Source organism: Prorops nasuta, unplaced genomic scaffold (genome assembly GCF_024137725.1).
Source record: "Prorops nasuta isolate Cenicafe-Biocafe unplaced genomic scaffold, Cenicafe_Pnas_1.2 PNAS00004, whole genome shotgun sequence".
Lineage (NCBI taxonomy): Eukaryota > Metazoa > Arthropoda > Insecta > Hymenoptera > Bethylidae > Prorops > Prorops nasuta.
The window spans coordinates 11247058-11269111 of record NW_027116801.1 but is presented as its reverse complement, the minus strand read 5'-3'; the positions used below and the strand labels follow the sequence as shown (position 1 = coordinate 11269111).

The 22054-nt window shown below is 40.7% G+C and overlaps 1 protein-coding gene across 15 annotated transcripts in view; it reads left to right on the top strand.

Moving 5' to 3' along the window:
- The window catches only part of dlg1 (discs large 1), a 331205-nt gene that overhangs the window by 250130 nt on the left and 59021 nt on the right, over nucleotides 1-22054 (top strand). For 13 of the 15 annotated variants that reach the window (XM_066725415.1, XM_066725410.1, XM_066725416.1 and 10 more), the window contains 3 exons: nucleotides 194-229; nucleotides 19976-20251; nucleotides 21299-21511. In XM_066725415.1, the coding sequence (XP_066581512.1) occupies nucleotides 194-229; nucleotides 19976-20251; nucleotides 21299-21511 (525 nt within the window). The remainder of the gene's footprint in view (nucleotides 1-193; nucleotides 230-19975; nucleotides 20252-21298; nucleotides 21512-22054) is intronic. The other 2 variants (XM_066725412.1, XM_066725422.1) reach the window with 1 other exon arrangement.

Below are 22054 nucleotides of genomic sequence, written 5' to 3'. Positions count from 1 at the left end.
CAATCATTCAATTTATGCGCAGTAGTATATACGTACATATGTATACGTATGCGTAGCATGAGAAAATTCACCTATCCACTTTGTCTTTTCTCTCTCTCTCTCTCTCTCTCTCTCTCCCTCCCTCCCTCCCATCCACCAGAAATAAACCACGCGACCTGTGTTTCGCTAATTCTCTCGACACTCATTGTTGCAGGCACATACACCTCTGCTCCAGGCGGATACCAGACACGTGAGTATAAAACGTTCTACTTCCCCCATTCCAACATCCTTCGATATATCTTTCGACCCATGAACAAATATTAACAGTCATAATCGTCGAGCAAGACCCACTTTTCAGAAACTGAATAATTTAATTCGTTTTATCGATTAAATGCATGGTTAGGAAATAATTCTTTATTGGATACTTTTGGATACGCCCAGTGCACATGTCGAAGAGTCCCTTGAACATCCTGTGTTATCAGGTGGATAAAGTACCAAAACTTGCTCGATGAATCGATAAATTTAAATATTTTTCTCTCTTCCGTTATATTTTATTCGTTCGTCGTGGCTTGTGTTCGGTTTGCGTAGGAATTCCAGTAATAAGGTGAAAAATATTTCAAAGAGTGCAGTATACATTATTCCAAGGCAAATGGCAAATTTCTGCAGTGTGCTGCCATACTCGAATCATACAAACTTCAATACCCATGTGCTCCTGTCTTTGTGTAACCTCTTATGTGATTCTGTCAAAGGATCTCGCGACCTTTCGACCAATTCTGCAAGCTCTACTGTCATTCTGCTGTCCTATGTAAATAAGACAGCAAGTCTCCAGTCCAATTCAGTTCCCTTTACGTTAGACGTATATTCTGATGTGTCTCGATTCGTTGTATCTTATATTGGCTGACATTAGACTGTCTTTTTGGACTTTAATATTTTTGCCATTCTTGTATTAAATTTTGGTGAACTTTTATTGTTTCTTTATCATCAATTTATAGACAGCTAGATACACAATGGGTAAAAACGATAAAAAATCTTTATTTCAATTAGTTCCTTTTTTATCTTTCACAATGTCATAATATTTTTAAACTCTTTCCGAACATTATTTTCAGTTGAAAACAAGCTTTCGTATTTTTGGAAAAAAGAAAAAAAAAACAAAACGCTTTTCCTTTATTAAAAATTATTTTCTTATCAGTTTTACGTTGCTAGAGTTATTGCAATCATTGTTTGCAGGAGGTAAACAAAAATTTTTAATAGTCCCGAAGAAAATGCACAAAAGAAGAATAATATACGAATCAAGAGAAAGCTACCCCTTAAATGAATTATACGTAGAGGAAAATTTTTTATTTGGTTTTTCCATGCTAACAAAGGCTATAGTTTTGCATTTACTGTTTCGCCAAAAATTTTAAAATCATTTTATGGAAAAGACCGTGCAATAGCCATGAGGAGAGCACTACCCCTAAAATTAATCTCACATATAGAATAGTTTGGTTTTTGATTTTTGCTTGTGCTTTCGCGTTAAAGCAGAAATGGGATGGTCGTTGCGCTTAAATGTCATATAACATCGATATAAATTGAAGTAATAGTACAATCGGATTGGGCAATGGAAATTTCATGTTGAATGATTAAACTATGGCGCTCGATTGGATTAAGCTTTAATAATTCTTTGACGAGAAATGAGGAGGCGGTTGTGCGGCTGTTAGGGAAAGTGGGCGGGTGGGGGTGGGGGGTGTGACCCTTCTCGCACCGTTTGTCACAGGTCACAGCTGCTTCAGTTACGCGAAGATGATTAAATTTACTTGATTTAATCGTATACCAGGTTCCCCAGTATTAATTAACTGTAACATTTTCTTACGTTGAGAGGGTTTCATCGGTCGAACTCTCCTTCGGCCCAGCTAATGAATTGCCAAGAATCAACATAATTTTACTCTCGGCTTTCCCACCAAGGGAAAAATCGTGTCGGCTTTCCCGAGAAAAACAACACCGGCGGCCAGCCGTCCTAGTTCGCGAGTAATTCCGATGCAGATGAGTCGGAATACATTATGATAATATTCCACAATTTTCAGCTCCGAAAAATCTCCCTCGGCCATTTGCCGCGTCGATAAATTATTGTATATATTCTCGAAACGTTGTACAAGCCGAAAAACGAAAGGCCTTTTAAAGCTGGCGTTAATTAAACGCAACGAAGCTCTTATTGAAGCCGTTAATTATTGTTGGCGAATATTCACCTAATTACGGTCTGCGCCGATAGACACTCGACTTCAATTTGCAGTGGCTGCACATTTTTAATCACTCGATAATTTAATTAATTATATACAAGGCGTTCATTTCACTCATGTCGAACCCATAGATTCGTGTACAGCGAATGATTTTCAGTATAAAATTATTATAGAATTTTTTATGCACATCTTAATTAAAAAGTTATCGGGGAGCAAAAATTCCTTGCTTCGAAACTTCCTGTTGGTCCCTGGATTGCCTAAGCGCGATGCCTGATTATATAATAAGAAAAGATCGTCCGATCACTCTACCAATCACAAGTTTCCAATTAAAAAATTTTTAATCTTTAATCACCTCTCATAGTTAATGAATAAAACAAAAATAAATTATAAGAATTTTATTCTCGAACCGAGTCGCATTATTTTAATTTATTAGTTTTTCGTGTGATTTAACCGGAGACTCCCCCCCCCCCCCCCCCTATACATTCAGCGACTTATTATTTAAAAACTCGTCAAGGTCGTTGATCGGATACCAATAAAAACCTGAAAAGTCATTTTCGCATATATCGATGAAATATGTTAAAGACAAAAATGACAAGATTTGTATATATAAAGGGAGATCGAATTGGATATGATTAATTTCGATGTAATTGTCGTAAAAAGTTGAAGCGCGCCCTCTATATATGGGCGAAGAAGAAGTATAATCCTCGATTGAAGTTTTATGGTAGCCATTCAAAAGTCCAAATTTGTTTGGCTGGCGATAAGATCGAGGAGGACGAAGTTAGACAAGTTTACGAGCCGTTTAAAACCCGGCGTCAAACTCTTCCTGCCAATTTGGCCAAAGTGCCAGTCCGATTAGCAATTATTCCCGCATAAGATTCTGCTTAATCGAACTATCATCCTCTCTCGAATGAATCGTTAGGATCGAACGTTGGATTCATCGAGGAGCTGATTCGATCGCCTTGATTATCATCTGGATTACGAATAAATATATATATATATATGAATAGAAATTATAATTTAAAGAATGAGCAATATAGGTTTTGCCGGATTGGAATTCGAGGAAGAAGCGAGATGCAGCTCGGCTTGGTTATAATGGAATTAGGATTTCGACGGAGTGGGATAATGCGAAATAGAAGTATGTTTTACCGTGGCCGTTCAGAGTGGATGGAGGGGGGGGGGGGGGGGGGCACGGCAGCTGAAACCGGAAGCTCGAATTTCCGTCTCTCCAACTGGCGCATAGCGCGGCGCGGAGAGTCGATCCTATATAATTCCCAGTCCGTGGTAAATACTCGCGGCGAAATGACTCGCGAAGATAAGCGCTTGAAAATGAAACAATTCAACTCGCTTGGAAGGAAATTGGAAGATTCGCGCGTCACGTGCTACCTATCAACCCCGTGCAAAACCAAACTACCCAAATACCGTGGATCCTGCAACTTTATTATATAATTTCAATCTTCTTCCTGAGATGGACCAATTGCGAATATAACTTCTTCGAGTAGCAATTCAATCGATCGACTGAAAAACAATACGAAACGCTAACTCCAGATTTTCTACATTTTCCATCACAATATAACCTATATATATGTATATGTATATAGTTGTTTATTTTGCGCGAATGTTGAGGTAGCCTATGCACGTATGTTCATGGCTTAAATGGTGAATTGATTGGATATTATTCCACCGAATGGATTAGGATGATGGGAGACGAAGCAACGTAGTGGACGTAATGCAAACGCAATTCAAGACACACGGAAACGTAAGCCCATTGATTTCACACCATTTACACTTCCGCTTTCCTGTGTCTTCAATTAACTGCCATACTGGAATTATTATCATCAGCCACTGTGAAAATATAGCATCTTCGATTATATTTTATATTTCGTTAAATAATCCAACTTTGCGAGTTTATAACCATTATTTTGTCAATTTTCATGATTTTTCCTCAATTTTGTACGGTCACGGTCGGTAATTTGTATTGTTTGGTCGGAGTTATAAAAATAATAGTTCAGCATAAAATTACCTTCATTGTAATATTTCCAGGCGCCGTTTTTATCTCAGTGCAAAAACCAGAGTAAATTTTGAAATATTTCTTTCTGTGGTGCAGTAGCTATTTCGGTAAATTATCAAAATTTTAAATATTTTTAACGATTTCAACCCTGCTAATAAATAGGTTAATTTTGAAGCTCGTTTTGAAGTCTGCAGTTCTTCAAAGTCATGCATGCATGGCCATTCCTCTTCGTCCCCCTTAATCGTCTAGTCGCCTAAAGATTCATAAAGGTACCTGATTCGATTGGTAAACCCGCTCAATATTTCATCGGAATATACTATTTCATTCGCTGGCAGTCAAATGCACACCACGGACCATGGAAAAATCCCATTTCGGATGATTCATCTCCCACTCGCTCATTTCACATAATTAACTCCAAGTCGGTTAAGATACTGCGAAACTCTCGATCCAAAAGTCAGAGATATCAATTACATTTATCATAATAATAATTTCTCTTTTTTATATCGTTACGATAGATCAAAACTATAATAGTCGAAAATAAATAAAAGCTCAAACTCGATTAATATCCTGCAAGATTGAAAAAAATCACTCCCAAAAACAATAGCTCCCTATTTCTACTATTTATTGACAAGTGAAAAACAATTTACCAAAGTGTTGGTAATTTATATTTGCGCTCTAAAATAAAGAAAAACCAAACTTGGGAAATCCTGTAGAAAAATCTGAAAAACGTGTTAGGAATTATTTCACAAGGCCGACTCGATTCACAAAGCGTTTATTCGTCAGATTCAATTTTTACAAAAGTGTTCGTACGTCCACACCCTATACTGGCTCAGGCCCTACTGTCTGCCTCTCGTACATTATCTCTCGTTGCTAATTGCGCGCCAAATTTTAAATTGGTGTTTTGGGCGCTCACAAACGGTAGGAAATTGAGCACGAAAATGTTAGTAGGAATAAAATCTCACGGTATAATCTGGTAATAATATCAAAAACTGTGTCCAGCCAAGTTTCCAAGTTTTCATCTTATTTTTTATCTTTTCTCCTTTTCCAAAAGGTTGTGATAAATCTAACGTAACGTTTGAGAATGAGCGATATGAGGGGGAATAGAGTCGATGCTCGTACTTCCTCTCGAGTTTCTTTATGATCACTTGCCAACTACTTCCGGTTTTACATAGCTTATCAAAAATTATTCGAATACCCGTGACACATGGAGGGATCGACGAGGGTTTCTCGCGACCAAATCTTGTCTCACGCCTCGCTCGATTCTCCTCCACCGCGAGTACCACTGCACTAAAGTTTTACGTTCCAAATCTCAGGATCTTTCTGAAAACTATCATCAGAGTCTTGTAATAAACTGACGAAGAATCTAGGAATAAATTTAATAGAGAGAAAGAAACGAAGTAAGGAAAAATTGGCGAGTCCGAAGATTAAGCAGGCAAGCTAAGTTTCCTTTTATATATATATATATAATGACTAGAGGATGCTGTAACGAAGGTGGCCGAAGCTTGCAAATCGCACAAGGCGGCACTACTTTTTTTCCCCAGTGTTTAGCAGCGTCGAGCAAGTTTTCCAATTTACAAACTGTACCGATACAAGAAATCTCTATGCAAAACGGTGAGAATAGCGAGGACGGAAATTGGGATAGATGCTGTCGCCGAGCCACTAGAAGGAAGCCGGCGTTTCGGCGTCGCATCGTGTCGTGTCGACGACGCTTACGTCGCCATCCGATGTTATTTTACCGTCTCGTCGACACAAATATCCTTCCTTCCTTCCTTCCTCGTTTCACCTTTTTATTCCTAAACCTCTGAAAATTACCCCGGAAATCGAAGCTCGCCCCTGCATGCATGCGTTTCTCCGTTCGCTCGACAAACTTGTCGAAAGATATGGTTTCTCGGGAAGGAATGAGAAAAATGTGAATTTTCTGTGGATAGGGTCTCGAAGTATAGTAAAATAGGGGAAGAGGGGGGAGGGAGGGGGGGTTAATAAAAATGTTAAGAAAGTGTCCGGATGGAAGGCAAACGATAGCTCGATCGTGATAAGGGAGGTCGAATCGCAAACGGCACGCTTACACGGATCACTCAGACCCGAACGTTGCTCGGATGCGAGTCGTTCGATCTCCGTAAAGCGTGAAACTCGCTGAAATAACTCAGCCCAGCGTATATCTTCCAGTCCAGAGAGGTTTTACAACTCGTCTCCTCGTTCACCCTAATATTCATCGCTACGTGTATATGCACGTATTATTGTGTATAGCTCCTATATATATATATATATATACATGTGTGTGGTTCAAGGAGAGAATTGTGAAATAAAACTTTCTTCAGGGTATTTAATTGGCGCGAAAGAGGATTTTGGCCGTTGGTCATAGACGGAGGGCAAATTGGAACGGATATATCGATGTCCGGCCAGCTTGTGAATCTTTTATGAACGTAATTGGCTAAAAGGCCAGCCGCTGTCTGGAGCTGGATAAATGGAACATGAGAGGGTCGCGCTCTCTCGATGGGACTCACACGTGCCACGAAGCACCAATGAAATTTCGTTACTGCCATTGGAAAAATCTTGCTAAATGGAGAGCGTTACCTTGCCGATTGAAAAAAATCCAGATAAATACGAGGGGAATTATTGAAATTCGAGTAAAATGAGATTTTTCAAGCTGGAATCTCCAGGATTCAGCTGTTATCTTTGTATCTAATTACATTAGCGAAGAAGAAGAAGAAGAGGAAGATGCTGGAATGGGTAGAAATAAACGGATGGAATTTAGTGAGTTTGAATTTAGTTCTGGCTCGTCGAAGCTTTTACTGCCGATTCGTTTCGTCGTGAAAGTCCGATGGATGAGAGGAGGGGGTGGGGTGCGGAAGAAGAAGAGAAGGATAGAAGACCAGGACGGTATTAATCCGGCACGGAGCGTAGTAAATTTATTCCAATCCTGTATTCCGCGTCAGCGTGGCCCTGCTAAAGGCTCGCAAGGAGACGAATCCAAAAGCGAGCTTGCGTTATCCCGGTCACGTTCGCCTGGTTTTCCTTCGATTCTTTTCTACCCCCCCCCCCCCCCTACATCCCCTCCCACTCCTACACCCCCTTCGTTTTCTTCCCCGGAATCTCCCTATACGAAGATTCAAGAGGATCGCGAAACCAAGCAGGAAACTCGAGAAAAGAAGCCACTGAGAGGAAAAATCCTTCCTTTTAGGTGCCATCTCCTGTTTATATCACCAAACACTGCTGGGATAAATGACTTCTTAGACGAGACACCTTCCACCGTCTTCTCTCTCTTTCTATATATATATATATATATATATATATATATATATATAAATGCATGAGTGTAGAAAATAGACGTCAGAATTAATTGATAACTCCGCGCAGAATACACAATTGCCTATGTGCATTCTAATTGAGATCACCACGCGCGATATGAAATTAATAATTCATGAGAATTTTATTACTCCGTTTAAAAGCTCGCCGAGATAATTTTTCATCGACGTATACGTTTATAGCGCTATAAAGGAAATATTCTAATCGGAGGGGAAACGTAGCGATCAATTTGATTTAAGAAGAGCTAGGGTAATTTTGAAATTTCTTTAATCAGTTTAATTTTCTGCTGGAAAGATATATTAATTAGTAGGATTGTTAATTAAAGTAGACGTCCACTGTGGTGGTGGTAGAGCGTATATACACAGATACGAGACGCTTCGTTTTATTAGGATTAAGAATCGTACAGGATATTAAAGATGTTTATGGTGCCGAGAGCGTTTAATCCCCATCAGATAGGAGGAAGTGAGCTTAAGTTTCGCGACTTGATCCAATAAATTCCGTGAGGAAGGTTTATAGTGCGAGGGTGGGGGAGGTTTGCACCGGTTCGCGCGTTCCTCGGATTAAGCCGTCAAAGTGTCTTGCAAGAAATTGTGGCCCGACAGAATTCGGCGGTTATGCTCAACTATGTTTCTAGCTAAAAGTTAGGAGGAACTGCCTATACCCACGCGAAACGCCAGGAAAACGCGCACGAGGACAACATAACTTCGCGGATCGTCGCTTCCGACCTAAAGTAATTAGAAATTTCTGCCAACGTCACTTCCCGGGGAACGTCGTTTCCCTAAACAAGCCTCTCGTGCACGCCGCGCCTTATAACTCCCAAATTTCATTCTTCGCTCCAAACTGGTAATTCTCCATTTTTCATCCCACCTTATATTCTTCCACTTTCATCGATTGTCAAATTATTTTTAATCGCTGCTATTCTGCCACGAAACTCTTCCCTGGCTGATAGCATTGAAATTTTCCAGCTTTTCTTTTTTCTTCTTCTTCTTCCCCCCCCCCAAAGCTCATCGTTACTCGTAAGATTCCTGCGACTGGAGGAGGCATCGTTCCTCATCCCTCGTCGAAAATAATACCCCAGTCCCCACGACGTCGGTGGATCGTAACGTTTTTATGAGCTTTCTTTTATACGAATTTTCAAACCTGCTGCTTCAGGAAGGAAAGCTCCCTCTTGCACTCTTTTCATTCTATATATATATATATATATATTTATGGAATTATACTTTACCAAATTTCTTTATCCCGTTAGGCGAGCTTTTAATACCACCGGTAAACTAAGTAAGAAAGAAGAGATGAGACACACTAAAGTGCGCGAGATGAGAGGATCGTCAAAATTCACAGGTGAAATAAATTTTTGGCGACGTAGAAGGGAATTATGAGAAATGTTACTGGCAATAGAATTTTAAGCGTAAGGAAGTGGGAAATATTCATGATGGTTCTTTTTAAAGCAAGTATGCAACTCGGCATTTCATCTTTATGAGAAAAAAAGGGTGCTGCTAGCATAAGGCAGTAATACTTTTTACGTTTCAGCAAGTATGTTTTAAAACAGACAGTAATACTCAAGTTAAGGTATACGCAACTTAGTTTATCCAAGGACACGCTGCTGCTAAAATCCTGCTTACGTATTCCTTTCCGGTGCGATGGGAGGATCCTGTTTCCGCAAATTCCTTCTCTCACCGTACCAACTATAAATATTAAAGAATTTTCAGAAATTTTAAGCAGCTGAAACATATTAATTAGAATAAATTTCATACACACACATATATAGGATATAGCTTCTTCGCCTGGCTTTACCATTAGATTTTTTTTTTATTCTTATACCTTAAACATTACACTTGTATTTTTGTAGAGTCGGCGATTTTCCTGGGAGCCATTTTAAGGGCCGAGCGCGAATAAACATTATCCGTATCTTCTCTCGCAACATATTCGGTCGTTGATATACATTTATCAGGCGAGGGGGTTTGCGGGAAAACGATAGAAGGGTATCCAACCGTTTCGACTAGATAAAATCGAGGTAAGCCGATTTTTCATGGCCTCTTTCCTACCGAGTTTTACTCATCGCTGGATTTACATAGACAGTGGCAGAAGCTCGTTGCACAGGATGCTATTAATGAATATTTATACCATTATCACGGCTCCACCTATCTTTGTGCGTAAGAAAAGCTTCACGCGCTGGCTAGTAAAGTTTTCTGCATTGTAAAAAATAATAGAGGAGGTTGGAAAAGTGATGAAGAGGCAGGGAGGGGGGGGGGGGAAGGGCTGGACAAGTTTTGCATAAATTTGCGCACCACGAAAGAAAACCAAGAGTTAATCTTCAAATTTTCATACCATTTTCCACCGTTGAAATCTTAATGCACATATAAAATCTCAGCTTGGATGCTCGACACAAAGAAACATTCAGTCAAGATTCGTTATCGAATTGTTTGCCATAGGGTACGTGGAGTGGTGTAAAATTACACGGTCGTCCAAAGAGCACGGATTCTGTGTAATAAGCGCAAATAGTTTACTAGATTTCAGCCAAGTTCATTAATGAAATTCTGCTTGCACGATATAATGATTAGCAAAATATCTGCAAGCCTTGTAAATTTACGTAAATTGCAAGATTTTCTTTCAATTTCTTGTATACGTTTGATTATATTCAAGTTGGACTATTCATTTTGTAGAGAATTATTCCATTTTAAAATAACGTACGACACGATAATTGTGTCGCTTAGAAAAATATAGAAAACTTTACTCGTTACAATTGTAGACTCCTATCGACGTATCCTTATCAGACCACATCTATATGATAAGATTAAAGAAAAAATTCCTTCTTATTTTCCTTAAAAACTAATTATTTTAATTGCGTTGTTTGAAAAGTTTATTTAGCTATAAATAAACACTTTAAAGGATAAAACTCGAAAATTTGAACATTTCTCGTCGTTTCCATTTATTTACCGAGTAAACTAATATCCTGATTCGAAATTAGCATAAATTAAAATGCTACTTTTTAGTAAAGTAAATTAATCTTAAAAATCCATGAAATATGTTAATTTATTTTTATCGGTCTGTTCGCGATTAAACGTTATGAAAGTTGCGAAGGATCGTCTTACCACTTCTCACAGATATCTAAAAGTAACTGCACAGTATTTTGTATTCAACTGTAAATGTCGGATTTATCCTGCCGCTTTTCTCGCATAAATCTGTAAGCTTTTTACTTGAGATGGTTCGAGCGAAGCTCTCGCGATTCCCCGGAATAAATTAGTACACAGAGGAAATGAAAATAATTAAAAGCCGACGAATCGGATATTGTATAACGAATTTAATGGAAAACATTTGAAGGAACAATTGCGTTTATTTCAATGAATTTATGAAAGAAGTTGAAAAAACGTGAGAAGCTGGTTGCAGACAGCCGTGAAAGCAGGATATTCAAATAGTAAAGGGTGCGCCATTTGAATTAATATTCCTGGGACGTTTCAACCCCTTTCTCTGCCATCCTCTTAAAGCCTCCCTGCAGTCGCGGTCCGCCTTCTTCTCGCCGCGCGCGCGCCAGCCTTTTCCCGCGTTTCCCGCACTGTATATATGAGCCGAAAAACTTTTCCACCCCTTCGTTCCTTGCTTAATTTACCGTTTCTATACCCCCACCCACTCCTTCCTTTTCTGGCCAACTTCGTTTCTTAATTGATCTATGAATAAATTAGCCCTGAATCTCGCCACTGCAGTCGCGGTCTAATCTTTATTTATGCGTCGAGCTGCTGGAGATTTTGCGTAATTTAAATTAATCAAACTTATTTTCGGAACGCCTTGCACAGACGTTTCAGTCGTTCCCTTTCGTTTCTCGCTAACGCCGATCTTTTAAAATAGTCCTGTATCCGTGGCACCCGCGAATTATATTAAGGTATTATATATATAATTCATCGTTATAAATCGCAAATGCATGCATGGCTTCTAAAGTGTGCGTCGATCATCGATGCACGGGGCCTTGAGAACCCATGCAGCTGATATTACAATTTTCATTGATCCTATTCGCTAATTAAATTTACCAACTCAACTATATATGCGCCTCGTTAATTTATCTATTATAATAGATTCAATGTATCAACTCTAATTTATTTACGCATTTTGAGCAGTCGCATATATCATATTAACGATCGCTTCGCCAAAACGAAACATCTCAAAATTATTGTTCAATCTTCGAGGTAACTCGATCAGAAATTTCTATGCAGAAAAATTCGAAAAGACTAGAAATTCGCTATCGCATGCTCGTTTTTTCAATTCCTCTCTCTTTTTCGTTTTTACTTAATTAAAAGCCCATTGGAACTCTTGATAAAAAATGTTTCACGTAAACTTTTTCTAGTGATTTATGGATAGGATATTGAGAAGAAATGGGAACAATTTGGGATGTGAAAAGCTACGTTATTTTCTCGAATCTATTACTCCCAATCGCGTATATATATATATATATATAGAATAGGCGCGAGATAAATAATATCTGTTGATATACCCGACGCCGCGCGCCGGAGCCATGTTGTACTGGCAGTCTCTCATACTTCACCATTATAAATCAGCGAGGATGAAATCGTAATTTCTCTTCGCCCATTAAACGGCCAATCATTTATCTCAATAGCTACCAGATACTGGGAAGTATTTTGCAATGAATAAACTGGTACCTTATGGTTCGGATTTATTCGGCTTATGACTCCCGTGAGGGAAAATACCACAAACAAAATTTATATATTCCCTTTACAACACAACTCTTATAACCAAGTGATTTTTCTATTCAAGAAGCTCGATCAGCTATAACGGAAACTGCAGGTTCTTGCTTGCACTATTGCCGCGCTTCTTTCAAAGCTACCACTAACGAGCAAGGATAATTATAGTGGTACTTCTGAAACTTGACTAAAAATAGTGTCAACACTTTGCCAGGAATAGTCGGAATACACGAGATGTAGCTTTGGTCCAACCTTTGGCCCAAAATTTATTCAGAAACATTAACGAATTTTTCACGCCTTGTGGAAGAGCTTATAATTATTATTTTTTTATGCAATTTTTACTCGTTTTGTATTCACCAACAGTTTATTTCTCAAGGTTATCGCGAACATATATTTATTTAAAAATTACGCCCTTGTTATATTTTCTGTGCGATGGAGATTGTCCCTCTTCCTCCTCACCTTTCTTATTGTTATTTATTATTTAATTTTTACACTTTATCTCGCACACTCCAGAGTTTCTACAGGTGACCTTGGCTTCTATCTTCAGGGTGATCCAAGCAGGCTCTTTATGCGCTTCTGCACGACAGTATCCCTTTACAAATTTCCCTTGACTCACCATGCAGGAGCGCGAATTATACAGAGCGTGTCGCGGCTTCTTACATTACACTCCGCACAGTGCTCTTTCGAAGGTCGAATTTTTTAGAATGCCACGTATAAAATCATCTAATTCTAACATTGAGATTTAAGACTCGTGATAAAAATTCACTCGTCATTAACAATCGTGTTTATTGCTGCGTTTTATTTTTTCCTCGAGCTCATCGTTTATCTCGTGCTTATGATTTTCTTCGAGCAAAGTCGATAAATAATGGCAATTGGAATGGGAGAGTTTGCGAGGCGTTGGATGAGACACCGGACACGTAGCACAGGCAAGTTGCCAATTGTCGGTGGATGGTAGAATGGCTAATGGCGAGGATCTTTCGTCGACGAAAAGTTTGGTGGCCCTACGAAGGGACGAGCGATTAGCAGCCACGACGACAGCCAAGGTGAGGTCCAAGTGCAATTTTCAAAACAGTTTCTGAGCGCCCTTGGGTGCATTAGTAAAATTGGCTCAATTCCAGCTGCGAGTTTCGCTCGTCCAGATCGCTCCTGGACTTTGCTCCCGGACACTTCCGAATTACCAGATGAACTTGTATCGAGTTAGCTAGAGCCAAATAGCCTCTAATTGCCACTCTCCCGCTCATGCTTCAGCGCTGCCCACTCTCTTACTCCATTTTCTTCAAAAGAATCTTAAGAATGCGTCTCATAAATAACAAGTTTTCCTCAAAATTCTTGTATAACACCTCCCAATGTGTTTACTACGAAAAATAGTATTTGAGGAGGTGCCAGACAGTCTGATATAATTGTGTCTACCATTTTCATATTGCAATTTTCCTTGCAAATATTATCCCATACTATTCATATATATATATATATATATATAGAAAGCTGGAGAATCGATCGTTACTCTCTTTCACGTTCGTCCTCAAACTGTCCACTCTTTAAATGGACTCGTCTTCTATTTTCTTAAAAAGAATATTGACAATGTTTGGAATACATAAGAAATTTTCCTAAGACACCTTGTATAGCTCCCAGTGCTTATTTCTACGAGAATACATTCTCCGAATTATATATTTTTCGTATTAAATAGTTATGTTCATACGATAGTGATAAATATGATTTAATCCAATTACTTTTTTTGTTAATTCTATCATCATCAGCTATATTTATTAAAACTATAAGTACGCACCTCGATAGATATATCGTTCACAGCAATATTTATTTGAACGAATAAATATGCTCTCGGTGTGGCAGAGCAGCTGATATAATTGTGTCGACCAAGTCCATGGTGCAATTTTGCTCGGAAAATATTTTCCCACTGGACCAAAAACATACACAGTTTGAGAGCCCCTAATTACTCTTTTTCACTCATACTTGAACTGTTCCACACTACCACACTTGAAATGGACTTTGTCACTATATTATATTATATTAACACCGCAACACGGTATAAACAACGAGTTTCCCCTAAAATTCTCGTACCAACTCGAAATGTTTATACCTCATGTACGAAAAATATAGCGTTGTAGGAAATGTTTTGCAGCCTAATGTACTTGTGTCGAGCATGTCCAAGCTGCACAGTTTTGCTTTTAAAACTTTTTCCCATTGGATCATGCATACACAGTTTGAACAGACGTTCCAGAAAGCATTTCCAGTACGTGGACAATATAACTTTGCACCGGTTACGCAAACTTCCAAGTCGATTATCTCAGGAATGTGCTCGTTGGTCCCGATCCATTTGATCCACTTGATCTCAAACTGCAGCTCTTGTGTCAAGTGTCCAAGTTATTGGCTCTGCAAAAATGCACGTTGCACTTTTCATCTTTCGTAACTCGATCGATCATCCGTACACTCCCCTCTCTCGCTATATCTCGATCTCTTTCTCCCGTCGTACCGTATATATACGTTCGACTATAAGCTATCAAAATCGATAACCGTAAAAAATTCAAACCGCACCTATTTACCCCTTTACTCTCAAGATAAACAATAATTTCACCCCTATATCCAAGCTAAAACCGGAAACTCTATATACGACGGTTTTAATTCTATATAGTCTCCACGAATCGTCCTGATCATTTTTGGAGAACCATCGTGTAATACATGAAATATTAGACATAATTAAAATCAGTCAGCCACGAGGATACATATTTCCATGCAGTTTTCACTCGTTGAAAACCACAGGCCTCCAGCAGCTCTTATGCCGCCAGTTGCGCCGAGAAAAAACTTTTTATTCGCGAGAAATTAATATATTTTCTCATGGCAGAGCTATTTGTACGATGCAACAAGACGTAGAATTAATTGTGCGCCAGGTTTTTTAACCACCGACGAATAAAATCTCTCCGGTACGGTGGGAAAAACTGGAAGGTAGGAGTCGCGCAGCAGCGTTGATTTTCCGAGGAAAAAATCCGTCGGTCCAATTAATCGTGTATCGTCGGATCGGACGTTACAGTGTGTAGCATTTTCTTGTAAATATCTGAAAAGAAGCATCTTGGCTGGGAGTTGCACAGCGCTAGGGATATACCCCCCCCCGTCCCCCAGGTTTTATTTCCGCAATACTACATCGGATATCTCACGGGGATAGAGTTACCTTCCGCGTTAACTCGTTTAGCGCAAGACTGACTTTTCGTCTCATTGTTTCCCAAGGAAGTATTAAGCGTAAAAGAAAATCCGATGTAAGGTTTTCTCGCCGCTACACATATTTTCGCAGACTCCACCGGACGGCGCAGTTTCTTTTCTCCTTACTGCGAAATATTTGCGCGAAAATTACGAGAGGGCTGGAGAACTGATTAAAGCATCCAGTGTTGTATCTTTGAAGCACGAAGCGAGCTGCCAGCGGGTGGAATCGTGTAATAATTTCGCATTTTATTGCTCGTCCTTGAATAGGAACACGCATTAAAGCGTAATTCGTGAGCTCGTAAAGTTTGCTCGTTTAATACCAACACGTCCGGTTTGCATCTTTGGCATAGACGTACGCGCGTTACGTATATATATATATATATGTATATAGTACATATACGAGACGTAAAGAGCAGCCGAAACGCTCGAGTTTCATACGTGTCAGTCTTGATAACGATGGGCATTGACAGTCGAAGCCCGGGAAAACCTCCGGTGCACGGGCTCAACCTCCCGTCCATTTACCCCAAAAATCCCACGGGATTCATTCGCTATTTACGATTCTGGAGAGAAACAAACATTGGCGCGAGGTAGCTCTACTAGATCCAGCCGGCAATTTCCAACCTCGTTAATCCCTTCCCCGATGCGCAGCTCTTTAAACCAATGTGGAAAGCGTTATTATCGCGGATATTTCATCTTTTACCAAAATATTGCCTCTTCGATTTATTTCCAATCACTTGTAAACGCGATACAAAGTCTACGTAAAATTCTGTCGACGTATGCTTATAATTTATTATCGTATAGGTTTCAGTGATTTTCGGTGAGATTAATGGCTAATGGGAAAATCAGGTGATAAATCTTTCATCTTTTTATCAAATTTCGATCGTAGCATTAATTTCGAATCATTTGCACTTTTCAAGCGCAAATTCTACGTAAAATTCTGTCGATACGTTGTAAATTTGTTTTAATAGCTTTTGAGTGTTTTTGGATTGGATTAATAAAAAGAATACACATATATATATATAGAGGGATAACTATTGCGCTCCTGCCAAAATTTACACCCTCGGATCAATTTTTAATCATACTTCAAATATGTTTATACGTATAAAATTGTATAAACAGTTGGCTAATTTATTCCAATAATTTAGAGCGTTTCTTCATCCAACTGATTCAGTAGCAACGCTGTAAAGATCCACCTTGGTTAATCTCATCCTGGACGCACTGCAGCTCTAAATCGACGCGCATGGAAAGTGCTATTATCAAATATTTGTTAAAATTTACCCGTTCGATTCATCTTGAACCACTTAGAAATCGAATAGGAATGAAGCGTGTGTAATAAATAGTGTAAATATAAGTGGCATATTTATCTCAACGAGTTTGAGTGATTTTGGGTGGGGCCAGTAGCGACTGGCGAGTAGGGATACGAGGAGGAAGAAGGTATATACAGTTACACTCCGGGAGAGGCAGTCGACATACATTCTGAGAGAATGGGGGGTGGGGGGGGGGGGGTATTTTCACAACCAGTTGAAAATAGACGGCGGCGGCGGTGGCGGCAGTCGTTTCTAATATTATAATAGCGATGACTCGAGTGCGGAGCGCGGCTACGCGGATCACTCGTGTGTAATAAAGCCTAAGAGTAGAATATCGGTAAATGCATACAGAATATACCTACGCTACACTGCCATACGATAATCGCTCGACGAAATTGAAACTTTGTGCCCATAGTGAAATTAAGCTAATTCCGATCGTTCGAGTGATTCTTCAGCTTGCGAATTCATCCGACAGTGCGTAATCGCGTGAACGAGTTTCGCGTTACATTTCTATACCATATTACATATCCTGGAGCACCTTGTCGTCACATGCTGGGAGCTTCAGTAACGTCTCGTAACTCTATGACTGCGATGGCTTTTGATGTCTTCTGACAAATCCCGACGTCCCTGTGTCTCGCAATCGGACAAATTTTCCCGCATCCCAGTTGATCCGTCAAATTGCTTTCTAATAATGATACCAATTAACGAATCGTTGAAATTCCTGGTCAGGGACGCTTGCAATGACACAGTGGCCAATAGTGATAAAGTGACTGTGTAAAAATTGATAAAATTTGTAGGAAACGTTTCGTAACTGCATCGTTTGTACGTTTCCTACACATCTGTGCGAAGTGTAAGATTTTCTAACGCAATGTGTTTCTAATAACACATTGGCCGTTTAACAGTGTACCTGGCAACGCGAGGTAGTGTGTGGTAACTATTACGAGCAGCTAATATGGGAACAACAATGACTGGCCGTTCGATAAACGGCCAACGTAAAATGGTAATTCCCAAGGAAGAAATACAACCAATAACCTAGCTCTCTCCTCTCTACTATAATTTCATTCTATCAGACTCGTTTGCATCTCGATTTTTCCCCCGCATAACGATGCAATTAAACTTGACGAGGAGCACGCAAGTTTTAATATCGAGAGCAGAGAGTAGAGGAGGAGGAGAATGGATCTGCTTGACAAATAAAATTAATACCCGATTTTCCAGCCGAGATTAGTGACGCATGACCATGGGTCGAGTTTGAGTTTATAACTGCAACTTAAACTTTGCGACGTTGATAGTTATGCGAGGACATGTTTAGTATAATAGAGTATGGATATAGACACAGCAGTATAGAATTGGGCTGTGCGGAGGAAAGTGACGAAGAGGGAAACTTGGCTACCTTCAGGGCGGTCTTACCAACAACAATTAAATTACTCGGTGCATAAAGCGAATAACTCCACAATCTCGGCTACGATTTGTCGGAAGCTTAATTAATAGACCGCAGAGGAGTGGGAGAGGGGGAGGGGGGGGGGGGGAGAGATATCGAGGTGCAAGCAGCGAGATGGTCGACTGGCAGAAGAGCGATTTAATTTTATGGATACGATATAATTATAGAAGAGCGGACGAAGCAAAAGCACGCATCATTCTGTGCGCGGTAGAGGGATGGAACGACTGTGCGATGCGCGCGTCGTGATTTCCTACGTCGAAATGCGTCGAGAGATGCGTGAGTGGCGAACACGGGCAAGCTATATTCTCTTTACATTGTGTATATCCACAGGACGTACGTGCAGCGTCACATGTGGAATTTACAGGCTTATACGGAACGCGATCGTTTCCTCTACATGTTCCACTACTAATAGGTGGTATTCGAGCACTTCCGTTTGAGCTTGAACGACCAATCGCAACGCTCGACCCACCGGTCAAAGCACCGTCCATGTCCAATCGTGTCATTATTGGAAGCTTGATCAAATTCGATTCTCCATTTGTGTGCAGCTGCCTAATATATATATATATATATATATATATATATACAGCAAAGAAGAATTTCAATAGCTCGCTTTCTCGAATTTTATTAAATATATAAGACGCGCAACACAGTGGCTCGAGAGTTTCTCTCGGATATTTAAACTGAGATGGATTTAAGTTGGCTCGAGTTTATTCGTCCGTCGCATATAACTGCCTGGCACAATAGCACGGTGGTCCATTCAGCCAGTCAGGAATATCCATGCGCGCGCGCGCGCACGCGGGCTTGCTCAGTGTGAATTTATTAATCTCGCGGCGACCTACGTAATTCACTGCCTCGTAAATGTGTAATTAAATCCGGAAGCTCTCGCTTTATGCTTCTCGCTTTTCCAAATCTTTCTCGATTACCCTCGGGAGAGATCGCGTATCGTCCATTTTTTCCCTTAAATCACAATCAGCTGGATGATGAAACGGGAGATGACGGCCGCTTTTCCTCCCTTATATATATATATATATATATATGTGTGTGTGTGTGTGTGTGTGGGAAAACGCGCGCTGGACGTAGGTACACGTGCATGTATATACTTTTGTGTCTAGGATTTCTCGGAGGATAATGGCGGGTCTTACGTATTCTCGTTAAAAGGGTGGGGGATGTAGTCTGCTATTTCCGGTGAGTCCCCGAGCTAATCGGAGATGATAGTAATCGATCGTCGGAAGTTCGACAGTGGGGCAAAGCCGAATTAAATCCGCAATCCAGGGTGGATCGATCCTAATTACGCGCAGGGGATGACGCTTGGTTGGGGTGGAAAGGCGGAGGAGCTTCCAAGAGAACTAAACGGGACGATACCAGAGTCGGGGGTAACTAGTTAATTGATTTTCAGACCCGGACCGAGTTGATTAGTTCCAGCGACGCACTCGATCAATGCGCGACCGTATCCCCCTATACGTGTGCATCCCGCTGCCACATGGTGGTCCGTCAGAGTATAACGATATATATACACCCGAGAAAATTAAGCTTAGGTGGGTGCCAGTCGATAATAATAAGCAAGTGAATGGCGCGAGCTTTTAAAGCTCGCGTCACGAATTTATTCGTCGACGTTCGGGGTCGTTGCAGCTGATAAGCTCGACCCCCGTTCATGCAGCAGAGTTTGAGGAGTTCATGATTATACAGGCGCTTGATTTGTCGTCATGGAACAAAATCTCGTGATAAATGTTTTAGCCTGTTTAAGGGGTGAGGAGGAGGGGGGGGGGAGGGGGATGAGAGTATGGAATTAAATTTGATCGGTCGTTTACGGTTGGTCGTTCCAGGTGAACGGAGATGACGATTGGGAATACGAGGAGATCGTCCTGGAGAGGGGAGGCGCTGGTCTCGGCTTCAGCATCGCAGGTGGTACCGACAACCCGCACTTCGGCAACGATACGGCCATCTACATCACGAAGCTGATACCCGGTGGTGCCGCATCCGCCGACGGTCGTCTTCGCGTCAACGACACGATACTCCAGGTCAACGAGGTCTCCGTCGTTGACGTACCTCACGCGGCTGCCGTGGACGCCTTGAAACGCGCCGGCAACACCGTCAAACTCGTAAGTTTCCATCGTTATATCATTCTTAAATTCCATGCACATTCCTGCCAAGTTTTCCTCGTCCAATTACGTTAAGAGCAAGAGGGTGGGGGGATATTCTCGAAGGTTTCGCGTGACTCTCAGCCGATACTCGACTTATCCGATGGCGGATGAGCGATCGTCGCTCTGGGACTTTTGCACGAGAGGATGGAAGATATTCGAGAAAACCTCTTGACAAATATGAGATATGTCACCTGGAAAACTTTCCAAGCACGGAAAAAGCCTGGAGGAAACGATAATTCTCACGTTTTTCCCGCGCGGAGCTTCAACGGGACGACGATTTGCTATCCTGCACGATGTATATATATATATATAGTACCATTTTCCCTCGCAGCGTTAAAACTTTCATTCCTCTCCCGAGTCGTGCGTGCGTGTTTACTTTGATCTTTAATTCATTGTTTTTCGGCGTTTTTTTTTTGCTATTTGCGCGCGCGAGCTATATAAAGCTGGAACGAATATAAAATCAACCGCTGGAAAAAATGCAGTGGGGAAAGCAGACGAAAAAACACACCCACCCTATAAATCCGCGCGCTACGATATAAGTGCGCGAGGGGAGGGGGAAATAGAACGAGGATCCTAGATCAGCTATTGGACAGGCGTTTAATTACGTGGATTCATTGTTTCGTTCTTCACCGACGGTAAAATGCAAGTGGGGGGGGGGGGGGGAGGGGGGGGACGCTATCGGATAAAACGAGCCAAGAAGCCAGGAATAAGAAACTCGGTTAATGAGGAGGAGAGGGCAGAAATCATAAAAAATACAAACAGAAGCAAACGGGAGTAGGTATCTTTGTGCAATGGCGCATTGGGAACGAGGAAGCTTGCAGAAGCTCGAAAAACTTTAGGAGTTTTATCAAGCGAAAAAGTGGGAGCATGCAGCTGACGTCATTTATGGCAAAGTTATTTCACATTTGGAGTATAATATATATATATATATATATATATATATATTCTTAGGTGATTTTAATCGGATATAAAAATGGCTTCTCGAGAGGATGAATGTTCTTTCAGTACGTTCGTCGAAAGAGACACACGCATCTGGTGGAGATCGAGCTGATCAAAGGGAACAAGGGTCTTGGCTTCAGCATCGCCGGTGGGATCGGTAATCAGCATATACCTGGCGATAATGGAATTTACGTCACGAAAATCATGGAGGGTGGCGCGGCTCAAGTGGACGGGCGTCTTCTCGTCGGAGACAAATTGGTTGCTGTCAGGAATGCCTTGGTACGTACTTTTTCATTCTTGCAAAACTTGTTACGAAGCACAACGAACGATTTAAGAAGAAAACTAGCTGGCGCGGAGTGGGTGCCGTGCCCACCATGAGTGGAGAGCATTTCTCCCATATTTCACAAAGTAATTGGGTTATGGTCTTTTGCATAGTCGCCGCGGTAAATTAAGTTTAATGTCGAGGAAGAATTTTCTATCTAGCCAGTCGGTGCTTTGCTCTATGAAAAAATACTCGAAAACACGATAGAAGGTGTCGTGTATGGTATATATCGTAAAGCCAGCAAACTAGTTTCCAGTCGACTTCTTCCCTTCTCCGCGTACGTGGAATGTCTTCGGCGATAACGTTTTTATCATCCTTTTACTCTCGTGCACATCAACATATTACCGAAAAACTCGCCTTCCTATACATAAAATAACCTCGGCCAATAAGTATATCGGTTGCCGATATGCAAACTCTTATCGTAACATTTTCCTAAATACATCTCATGAAAATTCTCATTAAAACGTAGGCCAGAAAAACTCATCCTTTCTCTCCTACCT